At 38.8% G+C, this 21,283-nt stretch overlaps 1 protein-coding gene across 4 annotated transcripts in view; it reads left to right on the forward strand.

Annotated features, from left to right (window-relative positions):
* GRIA2 (glutamate ionotropic receptor AMPA type subunit 2) overlaps positions 1 to 21,283 on the forward strand; it is a 225,209-nt gene that overhangs the window by 132,184 nt on the left and 71,742 nt on the right. For all 4 annotated transcript variants that reach the window (XM_040332278.1, XM_040332251.1, XM_040332259.1 and 1 more), the window contains exons 6-8: positions 3,509 to 3,670; positions 16,532 to 16,699; positions 19,720 to 19,824. In XM_040332278.1, the coding sequence (XP_040188212.1) occupies positions 3,509 to 3,670; positions 16,532 to 16,699; positions 19,720 to 19,824 (435 nt within the window). The remainder of the gene's footprint in view (positions 1 to 3,508; positions 3,671 to 16,531; positions 16,700 to 19,719; positions 19,825 to 21,283) is intronic.

Consider the following 21,283-nt stretch of genomic DNA (forward strand, 5'->3'; position numbering starts at 1 on the left):
AAAGTGGTTTTAGAGCAGCTAGAAAACAGTGATAATAAATTAGAATCTAGTGATAGCGATTTGTGGGGAAATTCATCATCAAACACTGACAGTAATGACAGGGACAATTCTGCAACTGAGCAAATTTCAGTGTTTTTGATTTGATTACATTATTGTATAATTTTTATTATAATTACATTATTATTTGTTACAATTATTTATAGTTATTTATTATATTATAATTTATCATTTTGTGTTACAAACTTTATTATACCCGGGATGTCTACTAGACTCTTGTTTGGACAGATTTAAGAGAGTTATTCCTAAGAATTACAGGCCTACAATATAAAACACCAAATTTCCATGCTAAATAATGGTACCACTTTCAGCACCAAAAATCTGAAAGAATCATACCACCAGGGAGGTTAAAGAAAAAATAAAACTGTAGGGAAAAAGGTTATTACGTATACTAACTTTACTACAATATCCTGGACTTCAGTGTTATAGAGCAGGGTTTATGACAACATCCAGCACAGAGCTTACATAGTATTTTGTTGTTGGGGTAGGATTGAGAGAGAGTATGTTTGATTGGAAACAAGCTTTAACCACTTGCTTACTGGGCACATATACCCCCCTCCTGCCCAGGTGAAATTTCAGCTTTCGGCACTGCGTCGCTTTAACTAACAATTGCGCAGTCGTGCGACGTGGCTCCCAAACAAAATTGACATCCTTTTTTCCCCACAAGTAGAGCTTTCTTTTGGTGGTATTTGATCGCCTGTGCGGTTTTTATTTTTTGCGCTATAAACAAAAAAGTGCAAAAATTTAGAAAAAAATACAATATTTTTTACTTCTTGCTATAATAAATATCCCAATTTAAAAAAAAAAACACATTTTTTTTCTCAGTTTAGGCCGATGCATATTCTTCTACATATTTTTGGTAAAAAAAAAAAAAATCGCAATAAGCGACTGGTTTTGCGCAAAAGTTATAGCGCTTACAAAATAGGGGACAGAATGATTATTTTTTATTATTTTTTTTTTTACTAGAAATGGCGGCGATCTGTGATTTTTATTGGGACTGTGACGTTATGGCGGACACATCTGACACATTTTTGGCGCCATTCACATTTATACTGCGATCAGTGCTATAAATATGCACTAATTACAGTATAAATGTGACTGGCATTGAAGGGGTTAACACTAGGGGGTGAGGAAGGGGTTAAATATGTTTCCTATAAAGTGTTCTAACTGTAGGTGGAGGGGGGTGACTGGGGGGGTGACCGATCTGTGTCTCTATGTACAAGAGACACAGATCGGTCTCCTCTCCAGAGACAGCACCGCTGTCTCTGTGTAAAACGGCAATGAGAGATGATCTCATATGTTTACATATGAGATCATCTCTCATTGGCCGCACAGATCGCATCGCAAACGGCCACTCTGATTGGCCGTTTGCGGCAATCTGTAATTGGCTGTGTCCAAGGGACACGGCCAACACAGATTTTCCCCGCTGCGCGCTCTGGAGCGCGCGCGGGGACCCCCCAAAGGGGCGGACGTCAATTGACGTCCACTTGGATTTTGGGATCCGCGCTGTAGCCGTCAATTGACTATAGCGCGGGTCCTAAGTAGTTAAAGAGACAATGGGGTTGGTTTACTAAAACTGGAGAGTTAGAAGTTTATTGGCTACCATGCACAGTTGCCCCAGATTTTGCACTCCAGTTTTAGTAAATCAGACCAAAGTCACTTTTTCCTAAATGGATACTCGCAAAGTCTCTTTAAAATGTTTCTGTAATAATGTAAAAGTTATAGAATTAAGCTGAGCACTGAAAAGAATGGGCCACACAGAGCCAAATTGCACCTGCTTTGTAAGTATAACCCTTGTGGCACCCCTGTCATGGGACCCTGTAGACTCCTCTGTAAAAATACTGACCTTCTAGGAATATGCATTTGCATAGGCTCCCTTACACCTACCGCCTTCCCAAGTTAAAGTGCTCTATTTGATTATCGATCACTTAGGTGCCAAGTGTTTGGGGAGGATTTATTTCTCTTTATTTACCCCAAAATCCAGGGTTTTTCTGAAGTATTTAGCAATGAAGCCACATGGAGATGCTGCCAAGGAAACTGCACAGTAGTTTAGTAAATAACCAATATAAATTTGTACATTCTATGGGGTTGAATTCCTAAAGACAATTAGACTGTACACTTTTGCAGTTACACTCTTAAAAGTGCAGTTGCTCCAAAGCTTAGTAAATGAGGGAGAGACCTGCTCTCCCGTGTGTTCCTGTATAATAATCAAACTAAACAGTGTTGAAAGAGAAATATAAATATTAATAAATATTGACGAAAGTCAGTGAAGTGCCCATATAAACTCAATTGATTCCCCAGTGCTTTTCCGCGTAATCTTATCATGTAGCATAACACTATGAATTGCAAACTCTCTCCACCTACCACTCTTTTTGGTGGAGAGAGTGTGAACTTTATAGTGTTATTTATTACAGGAACTTACATAAAGCCATCAATTTTCATAGCATGTTAGATATATATTGCACATTTACATCAGTCCCTGACTCCCTGCCCTCAAGGAGCTTACAATCTAAGGTCCCTAACTCACATTTATACATACATATACTAGAGTCAGTTTAAACCGGGGCCAATAAACCTACCAGCATGTCTTTGGAGCGTGGGAGGAAACCCACACAGGCAACCGACAATCTTAATGCTACTTGGTGGAAGTGCTACCACTTAGTCACTGTGCTGTGCACCGTTATGCTGCATGTAGTTATATATTATTTTGAATTTAGATATAAATCTCTGTTACCTTTTTTATTTAGTTTGTTTTGTATACAGGGATGTGATGTTTATTATTCATTGGTTTCGGGATACACACAAATCTTTCACGTATAGCACTTGGAAGATGGTATTTTAACGTAGTGTGACATTGCACTGCTGAGTTATCAAACCATTATTAATGCAATAGTTTTCATGTATGTTTATTTTCAAGAGCTGCAATAGTTGGGTATTATATACAGTAATTTGGTGCCCACTTGTATGCACTCAATGCAACGGTAAACTTTTTATAGTAGCAGAGGTTTACTTTATGATATTAATTTAAAAATGTAGTTTTGATATTCTAAGAGGTTATACTATGTCTTATAGAGCATGTATTAGTATAAATTTGCTAAACAATAAATAGCTCAAACATCGCTTTGCCACATTTATTATAATATAGCAAATATAAATTCACTTAATTCAATTCTAGGCATCTGGTGTTTCTTGACTAGCATAAAATAATCAATTGAGGAATGACTAGACCTTATTGCATATCTTTATTTTTTCTTTGTTCCATAACCATAAGCATATCTTTATTATGAATATTTCCCTAAGTTGCAAAGCTTTAGAAGCAGGAACAGAGTAAAGTATATTAGTTTTATGTTATGCCTTAAAGGGCTTATAAAAAACTATTTTTAATGTATTAAAATTCTGCTGCCAGAATAGGCACATCTGAAAATTTAATGAATTAACATTTTTCACCCAGGGCTTTACAGATGGAGATTTATCAAAGATACAGTTTGGAGGAGCTAACGTGTCAGGATTTCAGATCGTAGACTATGATGACCCAGCAGTTGCCAAATTTATACAGCGTTGGTCAACACTGGAAGAGAAGGAATACCCTGGGGCACATACTACTACTATTAAGGTAACATAAATCTTTCATTGTTGTGGCCTTAGATACATACTTTTAGCTGCAAAGCTCAAATGCATCAAAGCTAAAAATAATATGCAGAGTCATAACTTTTATCTAGAAAGACATTTTTTTATAACCATGTTTTTATTTGTTTTATACATCTTACATACAGGTGAAACTTGAAAAATTTGAATATCGTGCAAAAGTTCATTTATTTCACTAATGCAAATTAAAAGGTAAAACTAATATATGAGATAAGACTCATTACATGCAAATCAAGATAGTTCAAGCCGTGATTTCTCATAATTGTGATGTATATGGCTTACAGCTCATGAAAACCCCAAATCTACAATCACCTGTGAAGAGGTGCAATATTCTAGGCTCAAAGTGTCCCACTCTAATCAGTTAATTAAGCCATAACACCTGCAAAGGGTTCCTGAGCATTTAAATGGTATCTCAGTCTGGTTCAGTAGGAATCACAATCATGGGAAAGACTACTAACCTGACAGTGAAAACAATCGACACCCTCCATAAGAAAGGAAAGACTCAAAAGGTAATTGCAAAATAATTTGGATGTTCCCTAAAGTGCTTTATCAAAGTACATTAATAGAAAGTTATGTGGAAGGTAAAAGTGTGGAAGAAAAAGGTGCACAAGCAGCAGGGGTGACCACAGCCTGGAGAGGATTGTCAGGAAAAGGCCATTTAAAAGTGTTGGGACTTTCACAAGGAGTGAACTGAGGCTGGAGTCAGTGCATCAAGAACCACCACACACAGACAGATCCTGGACATGGGCTTCAAATGTCATATTCTTCTTGTCCAGCCACTCCTGAACAACAAACAGACCTTGCCTGTTGCTCAGTGGTCCAATGTCCTCTTTTCTGATGAGAGCAAATTTTGCATCTCATTTGAAAACCAAGGACCCAGAGTATGGAAGAAGAATGGAGAGGCACACACTGCAAGATGCTTAAAGTCCAGTGTGATGTTACCACAGTCTAAGTTGATTTGGGGGGCCATGTCATCTGCTGGTGTTGGTCCACTGTGCTTCATCAAGTCCAGGGTCAACGCAGCCGTCTACCAGGAGATTTTGAAGCACTTCATGCTTCCTTCCACAGGCGAGCTCTATGGGGATACTGACTTCATTTTTCAACAAGACTTGGCACCTGCCCACACTGCCAAAAGCACCAAAACCTGGTTCAATGACTGTGTGATTACTGTGCTTGATTGGTCAGCAAACTCGCCTGACCTGAACCCCATAGAGAATCTATTGGGCATTGGCAAGAGAAAGTTGAGAGACATGAGACCAAACAATGCAGAAGAGCTGAAGACTGTGATTGAAGCATCCTGGTCTTCCATAACACCTTAGCAGTGGCACAGGCTGATAGCTTCCATGCCACACTGCATTGAGGCAGTAATTGCCGCAAAAGGGGCCCAAACCAAGTACTGAGTACATATGCATGTTTAGACTTTTCAGAGGTCCGATATTGTTCTATGTACAGTACAATCCTTGTTTTATTGATTGCATATAATATTCAAATTTTCTGAGATTGTAGATTTGGGGTTTTCATGAGCTGTAAGCCATAATCATCACAGTTATGACAAATCATGGATTGAACTATCTTGCTTTGCATGTAATGAGTCTATCTCATATATTAGTTTCACCTTTTAAGTTGCATTAGTGAAATGCACGATATTCAAATTTTACGAGTTTCACCTGTAAGTGCTACATATAGACAGAAGCTGTTCACTTTACCAAGTGAATGATAGTAAATAAGGTGGCTCTTTGTTAACTTACAATGTGCTAGTAGGAATCACATTGTGACATTTCCATCATACAGGATTGGACATTGTCTACTTTCTTAATAAATTAACCCTAATCTGTTATTTTTCCTATCACCACAGATCCACAAGACATAGCATGGTGTTCCTAAGTAGACAGTTATGTCACAAGTCAGTAGCTTAGCTCCACCAAATCATCCCCCATATTCAGTAGCTTACTTTAAACAGTAAGCTGTCACAATGCATTATGGGAGGGGAGTAATTATTTTGTAATTTGTTTGGACTTTTAAATTTTGTTCTTTCCCATTGTAAGATATTTTTTTTAAGTTGATGTTTCACATATCCATTCATCATCTCTTCTATGTCTGATGATTGCAGTTAATATGGTGCAAGTGAAATCCCTATCATCACACAGATGTGCATAATTTTCTGTAGTGAAATCCTTGTCTCTATTGAGAACCACTTTTTTTTTAAAGAAGCTAGATCTCAGCAATACATCAACCCACAGAATGTAGCTAGGGTGGGTCAGCTATTTTTATTCTGGATAAATTTAGAGGCATTTTATCATGACAGCTCCCTATTGGGCTAAGCTTGCTAAATCATATGTTTTTTCAGCACAGAGCTCTACACAGGCACTTTTTTTGAAGAGCCACTAAATCATGTTGTGTGCTGCAAGATACATGTACAGTATACTCAGTATTTAAATGCCACTATCTAAGTATAGTGTTGTTAGGGTGGTACAGGAATGCAGGATTATCCTTTTCTCTCTGCTTTAAATTCTGTGTAGTTGAGGTTGTGGAAGACAGTTTCATGTCATAGGTCATACACCATGGCATGACTGAGCACAGCAATAAAGCACAAGCTAGTTATACTGAATCAGCAAGGTCTCCCCCATTCACAGATTTCAAAGCAGACTGTGGTTACAAGATGTACTGTTCATGCTCTTTTTATAAAGCACAAATAAACAGGCACTGTTGAGGACCATAGATGCAGTGGTTGGCCAAGGGAACATAATGCAGCAGATGAAAGACACATCCAGCCTACTTTAATTTGTCTCAGAACTTGTCCAGCAGTGGCATCCGCACAGAACTGGCAGAAACCAGTGGGACGTCTGGCCAGAAGTGGTCTTCATGAAAGAACTTCGGCCAAAAGCCATACCTCTGACGTGGAAACAAGGCTAAGAGGCTCAACTGTGCTGGAAATGATAAGAATTGGTGTGCAAAAAATGGTAGCAGGTGCTCTGGACTGATGAGTGAAAAGTTTTAATATTATATTCGCTAAAGTGTTGGAGAGCGGTACAATAATGAGTGTCTGCAGGCAACAGTAAAGCATGGAAAAGGTTACTTGCAATTAGAGGCTGCATTTCTGCAAATTAAGTTGGAGATTTGGTCAGGATCAATGGTGTCCTCAATGCAGAAATACAGGCAGATGCATATCCATCGTGCCATACCATCAACGACGCATGTATTTGGCCTCAAATTCTGCAGCAGGACAGTGACCCCAAAAATGCAGCTTCATTAAGAACTATCTTCAGCGTAAAGAAGAACAAGGAAGCCTGGAAGTGATGGTTTGGCCCACACAGAGCCCTGAACTCAACATCATTGAGTCTACCTGGGATTACATGGTCAAAGGGTGGTCTCACCAAATATTGATTTGATTTGGATTTATCTTCTGTTTATTTCCTTTTTTTTTATAAAAATAAATTATTAATACTTCTATTTCCGAAAGCATTCTTAACCTCTTGACCACCGCCCCATGTCAAAAAGACGTCCTCCTTTTTAAAGTTGAATATCTCGATAACGGCAGCAGCTGCTGCCACAACCGAGATATTCATCTTTGCAGGGGGCGGTGGTGTACACGATAACGGCGGTCTCCGCGGCGGATTCGCCGCGAGATCGCCGTTATCGGTGGCGGGAGAGGGGCCCCCCCCCCTCCCGCCGCTCTCCCGCGCTCTCCGCCGCTTACCGGAGCCGTCGGTAGCGGCGGAGGGGATCCGATGTGTCCGGCAGCTGAGCGGGGACGGGACTGAAGGAGAAATCTCCTTCACCCGTCCTCATAGCTCTGCTGGGCGGAAGTGACGTCAAAACGTCAGTCCCGCCCAGCCTCTTAAAGAAACATTTTTTTTTTTGTCATTTGAAAAAATGACATTTTTTTTTTTTTATTTATTTTTTTGCATTTAAGTCTAATTATGAGATCTGAGGTCTTTTTGACCCCAGATCTCATATTTAAGAGGACCTGTCATGCTTTTTTCTATTACAAGGGATGTTTACATTCCTTGTAATAGGAATAAAAGTGATCAATTTTTTTTATTTTATTTTTTTCAGTGTAAAAAATTATAAAACTAAATAAAAATAAATAAGAAAACCAAAAAAAAATTTTTTAAAGCGCCCCGTCCCGACGAGCTCGCGCGCAGAAGTAAACGCATACGCGAGTAGCGCCCGCATATGAAAACGGTATTCAAACCACACAAGTGAGGTATCGCCGCGATCGTTAGAGCGAGAGCAATAATTCTAGCCCTAGACCTACTCTGCAACTCAAAAAATGCAACCTGTAGAATTTTTTAAACGTCGCCTATCGAGATTTTTAAGGGTAAAAGTTTGACGCCATGCCACGAGCGGGCGCAATTTTTAAGCGTGACATGTTGGGTATCATTTTACTCGGCGTAACATTATCTTTCACAATATATAAAAAAATTGGGCAAAATGTATTGTTGTCTTATTTTTTAATTCAAAAAAGTGATTTTTATCCAAAAAAAGTGCGCTTGTAAGACCGCTGCGCAAATACGGTGTGACAAAAAGTATTGCAATGACTGCCATTTTATTCCCTAGGATGTCTGCTAAAAAAAAATATATAATGTTTGGGGGTTCTGATAAATTTTCTAGCAAAAAAATTGTGATTTTCACATGAAGGAGAGAAGTGCCAGAATTTACCTGGTGGGCAAGTGGTTAATTTACAGCATTTTTTCAAACCTGCTTAAAACTTTTGCACAGTAGTGTACTTTAGTGGGTGTATTGTATACACATATGTACAGTGGATATACAAAGTCTACACACCCATGTTAAAATTCCAGGTTTCTGTGATGTAAAAAAAGAGACAAAGATAAATCATTTCAGAACTTATTCCACCTTTAATGTGACCTATAAACTGTAAAACTCAATTGAAAACAAACTGAAATCTTTTAAGGGGGGAAATAAAAAATCCCAAAAAAACAAACTCATGTTAAATAGGAGTTTAAGAGAGACAGAGACAGAGACATAAAAAAGCAAGACTACAGTTTGCCAAAATGTACTTGAGTAAGCCAAAATCCTTCTGGGAAAACGTCTTGTGGACAGATGAGACCAAGATAGAGCTTTTTGGTAAAGCACATCATTCTGTCTACCGAAAACAGAATGAGGCCTACAAAGGAAAGAACACAGTACCTACAGTGAAATATGGTGGAGGTTCAATGATGTTTTGGGGTTGTTTTGCTGCCTCTGGCACTGGGTGCCTTGAATGTGTGCAAGGCATCACGAAATCTGAGGATTACCAAAGGATTTTGGGTTGCATTGTAGAGCCCAGTGTCAGAAAGCTGGGTTTGCGTCCGAGATCTTGGGTCTTGCAGCAGGACAATGACCCCAAACATACATCAAACAGCACTCAGAAATGGATGGCAACAAAGCACTGGAGAGTTCTAAAGTGGCCAGCAATGAGTCCAGATCTAAATCCCATTGAACACCTGTGGAGAGATCTTAAAATTGCTGTTGGGAACAGGCGCCCTTGCAATAAGAGAGACCTGGAGCAGTTTGCAAAGGAAGTGGTTCAAAATTCCGGGTGTGTGGTTATAGGAAGCGACTAATTTCAGTTATTTTTGCCAAAGAGTATGGAACCAAATATTAGGTTAAGGGTGCCAAGAATTTTGACCAGCCCATTTTTGGAGTTTTGTGTGACATTATGTCCAATTAGCTTTTTTTCCTCTTTTTTTTGTTTTGTTCCAATACACACAAAGGGAATAAGCATGTGTATTGCAAAACATGTGTTACTGCAATACTTTTCTGTGAGAAATACTTGATTTTCTGGACAATTTGCTGGGGTGCCAACAATTTCAGCCATGACTGTATGTCTGGGCTATGGGGTAGAGTGGCAAGAGGAAAGCCTTTTTTTTTTCAGAAGAAAAACACCCAAGCCCGGCTAAATTTTGCAAAAACACATCTGAAGTCTCCCAAAAGCATGTGGTAAAATGTGTCATGGCCTGATGAAGCCAAGATTGAACTTTTTGGCCATAATTCCAAAGGATATGTTTGGTGCAAAAAAAACACTGCCCATCACCAAAAAAACACCAAACCCACAAGTTATTATAGGCACAAAACCTTCAAGCTTCTGCTAGAAAGCTGAACATGAAGAGGAACTTTATCTTTCAGCATGACAATGACCCAAATCATACATAAAAATCAGCAAAGGAATGGCTTCACCAGAAGAGGATTAAAGCTTTGGAATGGCCCAGCCATAGCCCAGACCTGAATCCGATTGAAAATATGCGGCGTGATCTGAAGGTGGCTGTGCACAGGAGATGCATTTGCAATCTGACATATTTGGAGTGTTATTGGAAAGAAGAGTGGGCAAATATTGCCAAGTCAAGATGTGCCATGCTGATTGCCTCATACCCAAAAAGACTGAATGATGTAATAAAAGCAAACGTGCTTCAAGTATTAGTTTAAGGGTGTACACACTTATGCACACTTATTTCATTATTTATTTTTACTTCCCTCCACCTAAAAGATTTCAGTTTGTTGTTAAACTGAATTGTACAGTTTATAGGTCACATAAACGGTGGAAAAGGTTCTGAAATTGTTTATCTTTGTCTCATTTATTTACATCACAGAATCCACTGTATGTAGCCAGTAGTGAAAAAACAAATTTCTGAAAAGTCAGCAGGCTGCAGAACAAATGTGCTGCTACTGTTCCAGTTGTTGCATTGCAAGACTGTGTTCAGCTGGTAAAGGTCTCCGCAGTGTGTGCAGCAAAAATTGTTAGCCAGTGTGAATTTCTTTAGACAGTAAAAATTCCCACTGCAGGAATAAGCTTTGAATAGATGAAAAAAAACTTTTATGTTCAGGGTTGTAAAGGCAGCTTAGTTTTCTGATCAGTGGGTAGTTGAGGTTTTACAAATGGGGGTATTACTGTAAAATGTGTGAAGTGTCGTCCCTGGACGACGTAATCCTATGATGAAATGCGTAGGGCGGAGCAACACGCTGACATCACCAATTCCACACGTGCCCTAGAAGAACGGGTTTGTTTTACGTGCCGGCCGACACACTCAAATTAAAGATGCATGTTATCAGCCACAGCTGTAAGTGCAATAGTTTATATTTCTAAATACATTTTATAAGGATTTTACACTATGTGGAGCACTTTCGTTTTTTGCAAAACTCCTCATTTGCAACACAGTGCCAAGGGGTGATTTTATGTAGGAGACCATCCAGACCAGGAGAAAGGCCTGGGCTGGGCTAAAGCCACAAGCGCTAGCGATCCCTTGTAATGAGGGATCAACAGGAGCTGGTAAACTAGTCTTTCAGCTTGGTGGAAGCACTGATAATTAAGGATCTTTACGGTGGTGGATGGTGGAGACTGACACCAGGATTTTTACATCACTTGTAGACTGTTTCTAATTTATTGTATATTTAATTTTGAATTTTCATTTATATCAATATGACTGATTAGCACAACCTTATTTATTTTTATTTTTTATTTTCATGTGGGAACATGCATTTGTATATGCCCTAAAAACTCTTTTATGTGATTTTAAATATATAAAAAAAAATTAAAAAAAAAAAAAATGTTTTTAATGTAGTTGTTGTTTGCTAATTTGCCTCCCTAAATGCCCATAGTATGTATATAAAAATACATTTTTATACTGTATATTGTACTCTGATGGGGATGTGGTGCCTGGATAAATCACTTAGCTCACCAAGCTTGACCTACTAATTACACACAACACAGAGCTGATTGCGGATGTGAAAGTAAGGGATAACTTGGGAAACAGTGATCACAGGGTAATTAGGTTCACTGTAAATTATATGAAAAGAAGACATGAGGGTAGGACAAGAACATTACATTTTAAGAGAGCCAGCTTTACTAAACTGCGCTCCATTATTCTCAACATTAAACAGGAAGATATTCTAGAAACAAAAACATGGAGGAAAAGTGGGCGTCCTTTAAAAACGTAATAATTAATGGCATTAACCAGTAAATAAAAAAAAAAACTTGATAAACTTAATGTGAACAAATCCCCAGAGTTCTCAAAGAGAGCCAGTCAGCCTTATAGCTCAATAGTATGTAAACTATTGTACAGGATGATAAGGGACAATATCCAACAATTTGCCGATGAAAATAGTATCATTACTAGTAACCAGCACAGATTTATGAAGGATTGTTCTTGTCAAACCAACCTATTACTATTGTATGAGGTGAGTGAGCTCTAATCTGGATAGAGGAAGGCCTGTGGATGTGTATATTTAAACTTCACCAAAGCATTTAACATGGTACCCCATGAATGCTTAAAGTACAATTAACATTAAATAGCATTTCTACTATAGCAATTTAGATATTAACATATTAAAAATAATAAATACAGAAAAGGGTGCAATGATATATGTTGCCTCCTGTTTGCTCACCCTGAATCAGAAATACTGTAGCTGATGACTTTTAAGAAACAGACACCTACCCAAAACATGAAGTCCAGCGCTCTCTTCAGTGTGGCCGATTCTTGGCTGGGTTTTGATCCCTGGTGGGCCGGTGGGAGCTGGGTGTGACTTCTGGGTGTGACTTCCGGGTGTGACTTCCTGCTATTTCCACTACACATGCATGAGATTGTGTGGTGCTGTCAGACTGGTATTGCAGCCCCCTTGAATGTGCAACATGTCCCATAAGGTTGCGGACAAGGGGGGGTGGGGGCCTACATTAAAGTAATTCTTGCCTAAGCAGAGTGAATATCTGTCAGAAAAATATAACTGATTACAGCCCCAAAAAAAAAACCCCAGCAATTAATGTTGGTCGGAGTGTTGGTTTAAGCCAAATAAGGCAAGAATTGCCAAAGTGGGAGCAGGTTCCTGTCAGAAAAAGGAACCTACACCCGGCATAATAAAACCAACCATTAATAGTGGGGGGTGGAGGTGGATGAGCAATACTTTCACTTTTAAGTGTAGATTTGCTTTAATTATATTGCCTTCTTCCTACTTTCCCGTTGTGCATTGGTCACTGACCTATGCTGCTTCAAAACCCTTCTTATTCCAATGTCTATATACGGAAATATTTTTAGCTTTAATTCAAACACAGCTTTGAGCTACCTTATCATATCTAGAATATTCTCTTAAATGAATGTGTCTTTAGTTTGTACTACACTAATGTAATCCTGCCCATATCTGCAACATAATGCACAGTGTTTATATGCTTATATTATTAAAATGAGAATATTACCAGCTGATAACACTGGGCTGCCATGTCAGCTCATGTCAGTCACATTGTATTATGTTTCTTCTTTGTAAAATGAGCTGTTGTGTTGATATCTGTTGGTGTGGAAATAAATCACATATTTATATTTATATTCGTGTTGACTGCTTAGTGCCTCAAAGCACTCTGCACCAAGCTAACCATGGGACATTCTACACGTCCTACTTTTCTTAGAAACATAGCATTTGACTTAAATGCTTCATTGGCAGCCTTGTTTCATTATACCATTTCTATTTACTCATTAGCAGGAAATTTGTATTGTTTTATTTTAGATGAAATATGTCATTTGAGTCTTTAAATATAATATTGGGTTTTTACATAGACCTAAAGTCTATGTAAACCCTAACAATGAAATATTTTAGTCTATTAAATTTACAGCTAAAAGTACTTTGTTATATCTGTAAAACAAATGTACCTGGTGATCATGCCAGACCTTCAGAGCTATCCTATGTCCTGTTCCTTCTGCTTTTATTATCTCAAAGAGTCTGTTTTTCCATCCCTGTTCTTATCTTCGAGCTAAAAATCATTTAGTGCCTATTTTTGGGAGATGAAAACAGTTGGATCTAATGAGTAGTTTAGCAAAATAAATCTGGGCAGGTCTGACACCACTCAGTCCACAAAAATTCTATGTGTTGTCAGCCCACATTAGGTTAAAGCGGGATTCCACCCGCAAATGTTTTTTTTAAAAGTCAGCAGCTACTAACAGTGTAGCTGCTGACTTTTAATAAGGACACTTACCTGTCCTACTCGCCTACGCTGATGGCCTTCCCCAATGCCGATCCCTCCATCGGTGCAGGTTCTGGGCCGCCATTCACACTAAGGGAAGCACACAGTGAAGCCGCCCATTTCCTACTGCGCATGCACCAGTCTCGTGCCGACTTGTGAATGGGCGGCTGCTCTCTGGGAGAGCACACAGTTCCCAGAAAGCAGCGTGCCCCATTCACTAGAAGATAGACCGCGGCTACGCGATTACCGACTTCCGCATAGCAACGGGCATTTCGGATGAGCATACATTTTTTTTTCTATTTTTTGGGGGAATTTTTGGGCTAATTTTTTTTTCCTGGGTGGAACTCCACTTTAAAACTGCATTTTACAGTTACGGTATTTAACAGATATTTGTCTGTACTTGTGTGGTCTGTGCAGGAAAAAAAGATGGGTAAATGTACATGTGTTGCAAAGATTTACTGCCTATATTTTTACTAGTTCTGCCTTGACATATACTTTAATGGAAATCATGTCAATATGCATTACTTTTTATTTCTATTAGTTGTTTTTAATTAAAATAAATGACATTAAAAAAAAAACTATGGGGACTTGCAATATGTGGTCAATAGCATCTTATGCTTTGCACGAAGACAAGATGCAATAGAGTTCATTTTCTAAAGAAATAGAGATTGTTCACTTTGGAGAGTGTATGTTGACTTTGTAAAGTGAATGTTAGCAAATAAGGTGAAACTTTGTTCACTTTGAATACCTAATCATATCTGAGGGATGCTAAAAAAAAAAAAATGAATTTCTGCTGAAGTCGTGAATAAAAGATTGATGTGACAATATGTTTACACCTTAGTTACTAAGCTCTGTGACCATTCACTTTGCTAATTGAAGCCTATTTATTAAATCAACCCCATAAATTTAACATTATTGTTTAATCAGCATTGTTTACTTTCAAAAATCTGGGAGTGGACTAAAGTGTGCATAAATCTACAGTTAGAATTGTACACAATTGTAATATACTGCCCTTTACAATTGTTTTGTTTTGTAATAAGCTTCCACACAGCAAATCAAACACCCAGAATAACAACATTGTATGCTAGTTCAATCGTTACAATAACCCAAATTAAACAATCAAAATTGGAAAGGGGTCTGTTGAGCTGAAGGATAGATTTGTGGAAAGATTGGAGGACTATTTAAACTAGGATTGAGGGGGAGGGAGAATCAGAATATCCACTTGCTGACCACGTAACACCATTATATGGCTGCAAAGTGGCTTTCCTAGGCCAGATCACGTACCTAGTACATGATCCGACACTTCCGGCACCAACTGCCCCCGCTAGAGTTAACATCAACTTTCCGTTTTCCGTGTCAGACACACCAGTTGGGTTACATCTCCACTCACCATTAGCATACAGCTTCAGCCCCGAAGAAGGGGGAGTCTTTGTTCCCCTAATATGCATTGGCTTTATCACGATTTGCTACTTTCAATAAAATGACTACATATTTACCTTCATTTTGCTTCTAATTGGATATCAGCACTTCTTTTACCTACCCTCACAAGTATTTGCAGAGACGACGTTGAGGCTGTACCCAGTAGTAGCAGCAAAATCCCTTTAAAAGGGCTCACAGCCACCTTTCTGTCTATTTGAGCCGATTCATCAGGAGCAAACTCTTCCAACCCACCCCCACTACCACCCACTCACAGACCCTCAGCTGAGTAAGTCAGTCCAGGCGATCTTTAACCTTTAAGAGCTTAATTTCTAAATGTAGAGAAAACTGGTTAAACGATCATGATTAGAGAGTAGTGATTAATGATTCATGCTCTGAATGATCTATGGTTATTAGTGGTGTACCTAACGGTTCAATGCTGGGACCCTCATGTTTTAACTTATTTATAAATGATATAGGGCCTGGGATAAAAAATACTGTTTTAGTGTTTGCAGAGGACACCAAACTATGTAGTGGAATAACATCTTTACAGGATGTCTCCAAATTAAAAGCCAACATCAATGCACTATTTTATTGGTCGACCGAGTGAGGTTTAATGCTGATAACTGTAAAGTTCTGCACTTAGGGGGCTAAAAACTTGCATGCATCATACATACTAGGAAGATAATAGCTGGGGGAGTCAATGGTAGAGAAGGATCTGGGTGTTCTGGTAGCTCATAGACATACTAATGGCATGCAATGCCAAGCTGCAGCTTTTAAAGCTAGCAAAATACGTTTTTGTAATAAAAAAGTTATAGATTCCAGAGAGAGAGGCATCATTTTATCCCTGTACAAGTCATTAGTAAGACCTCATCTTGAATATGCAATTGAGTTTTGGGCACTAGTTCACAAAAAGGATATTGGAGAAATGGAAAAAGCACAGAGAAGGGCCAAACTGTTAAGAGGCATGGAAGAACTCAGCTATGAGGAAGTATTAGCTGGACTGAATGTATCCTCTTTAGAAGAGGAAATTACTGTAGGGAGGGATGGGGTCAACATCATTTAGGTCTGAAAAAAGAGATTTAACCTTCACTTACATAATGACTTGTTCAACGTAAGAGCTGTGAAACTGGACTAAGCTCAGTAGATTGTTTTTAAAAAGAGCTGAATGCATTCCTAAATGCAGAGTAGTTCATGACTGCTGTCGGCTGTCAGCTGACATCACAGAGCCAGCACAGGCTTTTCTGCGAACCTGACAATGATATCAAGATGTCTGACTAGCAGCTGGCTCCGCCTTTCAGTTGCCAAAACAAGGTCAATATCTTGTGTATTAGGTTACATTTTAAACATGTAGATGTGTCTCAATTGTGAGATTTTCAATAAATCTTAGTTTAATTTTTTTTTTTAATTATTCATGTATTTGTTATAACATGTTGTATTTTTTAATCATATTTTGTATTTCATTTTCAGTATACATCAGCTCTGACATTTGATGCTGTTCAAGTGATGACAGAGGCCTTCCGTAATTTGCGTAAACAGAGAATAGAAATCTCAAGAAGAGGAAATGCTGGTGATTGTTTAGCAAACCCAGCAGTGCCGTGGGGACATGGAGTAGAGATAGAAAGAGCTTTAAAGCAGGTAACACAAGACTAGCAATTATTATTGATCTTGGACCTAAAAGCAAGGTCTACTTTTTAATTGTGCCTCTCTCTCACTTGCTTAAACATTGAAAGAGTTTTAAAAAAAAATCACCTGTAGCGATTTTTTTTTTTAGATAATACCTTTTCCCTTGGCTTCCATCTATGGTACTTAAGCAAGGGGCGATGTCTTCCTCTTCCAGCAGGATCTGGGGAATGTAGACTAGCCCTCATCTCACTGTGCTGCAGTGTCTTCTTGTACCATTTGCATTACTTATCATTCACCAGGATCTTGTCAGCAATAGGATGACACCACAACCAGTGTAAAAGGCTTGCATTTACAAAGCAAGCCTTGCATGGAGTGCAAAGTCCAGTTTAACTGGAGCTCTATAACTGTTATTTATTTTTAAAGCCAAATTTTTTGTTTCTTAAAGTTTCTAGCTACAGTAGGGAATTTAAGAAATTACAACTCCTGACAAGTTTTTGTAGTTGCTGTTGTTGTTGTCTTTGCGGTCTGTGTCCCACTGGAGAGTTTTTCTTTCACTTCTGTCTTGAAACACAAGGTGAATCTCCATTAGTGGAGACACAGGCAACAATAAAATCCTGACTGAGGTTTTAATGCTTGCCTGCTTCTTCAGCTTATTATTCAGTGGTGTTTTGAAACCAGGATTGATGTCAACTCATTAAAGATTGAGTTTAGAAACTCTTGGATGCATATGAATTATTTCAAAAGTGTGGCTCCCTGAAGAAAGACCAAGCTACCAATTTGTTTGGCTTTACAGTTTTTTTTTAATTAAGAGCTTTTCAGAAGAAAAAAAAGGAAAACTTATATAAATCTTCTAACAGAACTCCAAAGAAACAAAAAAAACATGCAATTTTTCATCAAATTAAAAAGATAATTAGGAAAGTAATTTATGCTTGTAATGTGTAAGGCAGGGGTGTGTAACCTTTTGAAGAGCGCGGGTCACTTAAGTGATTTGGTAAACGGTCGCTGGACACAATTAGATAAAACAGTTCAGAATTTAAAAAAAAATATTTTGAAGAGTATAATGAGATTTTTTAACAACAATCAGGATTATCATTTTCCTCTGGACCATTCTCCATTGGATTTTTACCCACTGTTTAATCACTATGAAAAAAATATATATATTTTATTGACATTTATAAAGTAATATGAGTTAGTCCAGTGTTTCTCAACCCCAGTCCTCAAGGCGCCCCAACAGGTCATGTTTTTTGGATTTCCCTCACATGAAATGGCTGTGGTAATTACTAAGGCAGTGCAACTGATCAAATCACCTGTGCAAAATAATGAAAAACCTGAAAACCTGACCTGTTGGGGCGCCTCGAGGACTGGAGTTGAGAAACACTGATTTAGTCAGGTTAAAAAAAAGACACAAGTCCATCTATTTCAACCAATAAATAAATAAGCCAATAATTATTTAGATCATCATTAATCCCATCCCACGCTCAGGTGTGACCACCTAAAAAAGCTCCAAAACCGTGTTGCAGCTGTCCCATGAATTGCCAAAACAAGGACTGTGGACAATCAAAACAAAAAACAACAGACCAGGGAAGCACATGCCCTAACAGTGCAATAAACGTCTTTATTAAGCAAAGATAAAATTACACATAATGCACGCACATGCTTCAGCAATGACCCCAAGCTCATCGCTTAACTGTGAGAATCCACCTTTAAAATCCCTGTTTAGATGCCAATAGATGTAATCCACTTTGCTAAAGGCTCATTTCCCCATGTCTGTGTGTCAGGAAAGAAAGAGAAGAGCAGGGAGCTGGCCACAGTAGTGGGTTGTGTAAGACAGCTTCTGGTATTGTGGCGTGGCATGCAGCCAAAGAAGGCTCTGGGGGTTGCCATAGGTTGAGCATGCCTCATGTCAGGGAACCTTAAGGGCCCATTTACACTTCTATGTCATGGAAAACACATGTAACATGATACTGCATTGCAGTGCCATTCATTTTGACTGCCCCCTCAATGTACTAAGGCAATGCATCTGCGCTATAGCATATGGTAGTTTTGTTTTACAGTGCATTGCATTACATAAATGGTCACATATGGTTTTTACCATGTTAGGGTGCATTAACGCATGCCATACTGTGCATTTACATACCACAAACAAGAAAATGGGCTTCAAGAGCTCATTGCTGTGTGCAGAGCACTTGCATTTGTTGACAAAGTCTATATATTATGAGATTTAATATTTTATATGATTTGGTAAATGAGAGTTCTTACCCAGAAGTGAAATCTTTAACACAACAGAAATGTATTGGTAAATAGTATGATCTATCTATCTAGAGAGAAAAAAACATAAGACAAACATTTAGATATAATTGCAAGGGATATATTCCATAATCTGACTATGAGTGAGGACCCTACACTGGTGACTGGTATTCCAAAGATTTTCTGTCTTCCTTTACTCAATGTATACTATAGGCCTCTACCTCATTGGTTTGAATGGAGTGACTCAGATTGGTGGGCATCTCGATTCCTTCTTAAGATTGGCTTAATTCCCTATACATTGCATACATTGCATAGGTCAGCCCCCTTTAATGCAAATCCCTGGTAGAAACTATTTTGAGAGATAAACTCAAGTTTACAAGTTTGTGACAGTTTCAGGAAAATTAAGTACAGTATTCACGACCGACTGGTCGCCTTTATTGCATATCTAAATGAGGGATCCTTTAAAGTGAATAGCTGTAGAACGAAGAGGTTTGGGTCCCATTGTTCAGATAAACTAACTCAGGCACGAGGTGTCTGTGAAAAGCCTTCTCATATACAGTAGAAGTAATTAAGAACATTCTCCCTGGCAACTTAACCCATCCCCACCTGTATAACAGGGTCTTCTGGGAAGCTATACAGCCACATTGATACAACTCTAAATGAAATATATTCATAATTACAATATTATTTACAGCGGTTAATGGAGATTTCACATAAACTCATTATGTAACGCATTGAAGAAATTGAATATTAAGTCAACTCTTTTTTTCTGAAATTTTCAATAGGTCCAAGTTGATGGATTGACAGGAAATATAAAATTTGACCAAAATGGTAAAAGAGTAAATTATACAATCAACATCATGGAACTTAAAAGCAATGGCCCTCGAAAGGTAATATATAAAGTATTTAATTCTGTTTTTATTTTTTTAAGACATGAAACAATGAAAGGTATGTTACAGTTATCATCACTTATCTACAGGAACCTACAAAAAGGTTGTTGTTTGATTAATTTTCATTTTGATTCAATTTATTTGGATGCATCACAGGCAGCCCTGGCATATCACCTCAGCTGGTGCTCAAAAATGCATGTCTTAATATCTATTGCATCATAAACTTTAACCACTTCCCGCCCGGTCAATAGACAATTGACGTCCGGGAAGTTGTTGTTAAATCCTGACTGGACGTCTATTGACGTCCAGCAGGATAACATGCCGGCGCGTGCCCGTGGGGGCGCGCAGCGTGGCGATCGGTGATGCTGGGTGTCAGTCTGACACCCTGCATCTCCGATCTCGGTAAAGAGCCTCTGGCGGAACATGTAACATGTAAAAATAGGCACAATAGATGCCAATCAGTGCCCACAAATGGGCACTGACTGGCAACATGGGCACTGATTGGAAAAATACTAAATAAAGTGCCACCCCTCAGTGTCCACTAGTGCCACCCCTCAGTGTCCATCAGTGCCACCCCTCAGTGTCCATCAGTGCCACCCTCAGTGTCCATCAGTGCCACCCTCAGTGTCCATCAGTGCCACCTCTCAGTGCCCATCCATGCCCAGTGCCCAACTATCAGTGCCCATCAGTGCCACCCATATGTACCCATCAGTGCCACCCATAAGTGCCCATCAGTGCCACCTATGAGTGCCCATCAGTGCTGCCTATGAGTGCCCATCAGTGCCGCATACCAGCGCCGCCTATCAGTGCCACCTCATCAGTGTCCATCAGTGCCACCTCATCGGTGCCCGTAATTGAAAAAGAAAACATACTTATTTACAAAAAAATTAACTAAAAAAAATAAAAACTTATTTTTTTTTAAAGAATTCGGTCTTTTTTTTGTTGTTGCGCAAAAAATAAAATTGGCAGAGGTGATCAAATACCACCAAAGGAAAGCTCTATTTGTGGGAACAAAATGATAAAAAAAATTGTTTGGGTACAGTGTAGCATGACCGTACAATAGTCATTCAAAGTGCGACAGCGCTGAAAGCTAAAAATTGGCTTGGGCAGGAAGCTACGTAAGTGCCTGGTATGGAAGTGGTTAAAGTGGAACTTAACATAAAATCAGAAGTTCCACTTTCTGCTCCTCCATCCACCCTCTACTATTTTTGGGTGATGGCATCTCTGAATCCCTAGGCTGGTAAGGACCTGTTTGTTAAAGTCAGTCAGTACAGTACTTGTAGCTTTTGACTTTTTTTCTGAAAATGGCTGGATTTGCTCTTTAACCACTTGACCACTGGGCACTTAAACCCCCTTCCTGACCAGACCAATTTTCAGCTTTCGGTGCTCTCACAATTTGAATGACAATTACTCAGTCATACAACATTGTACCCATTTGAAATTTTTGTCCTTTTTTTCA

This window comes from Rana temporaria, chromosome 1, assembly GCF_905171775.1.
Source record: "Rana temporaria chromosome 1, aRanTem1.1, whole genome shotgun sequence".
Lineage (NCBI taxonomy): Eukaryota > Metazoa > Chordata > Amphibia > Anura > Ranidae > Rana > Rana temporaria.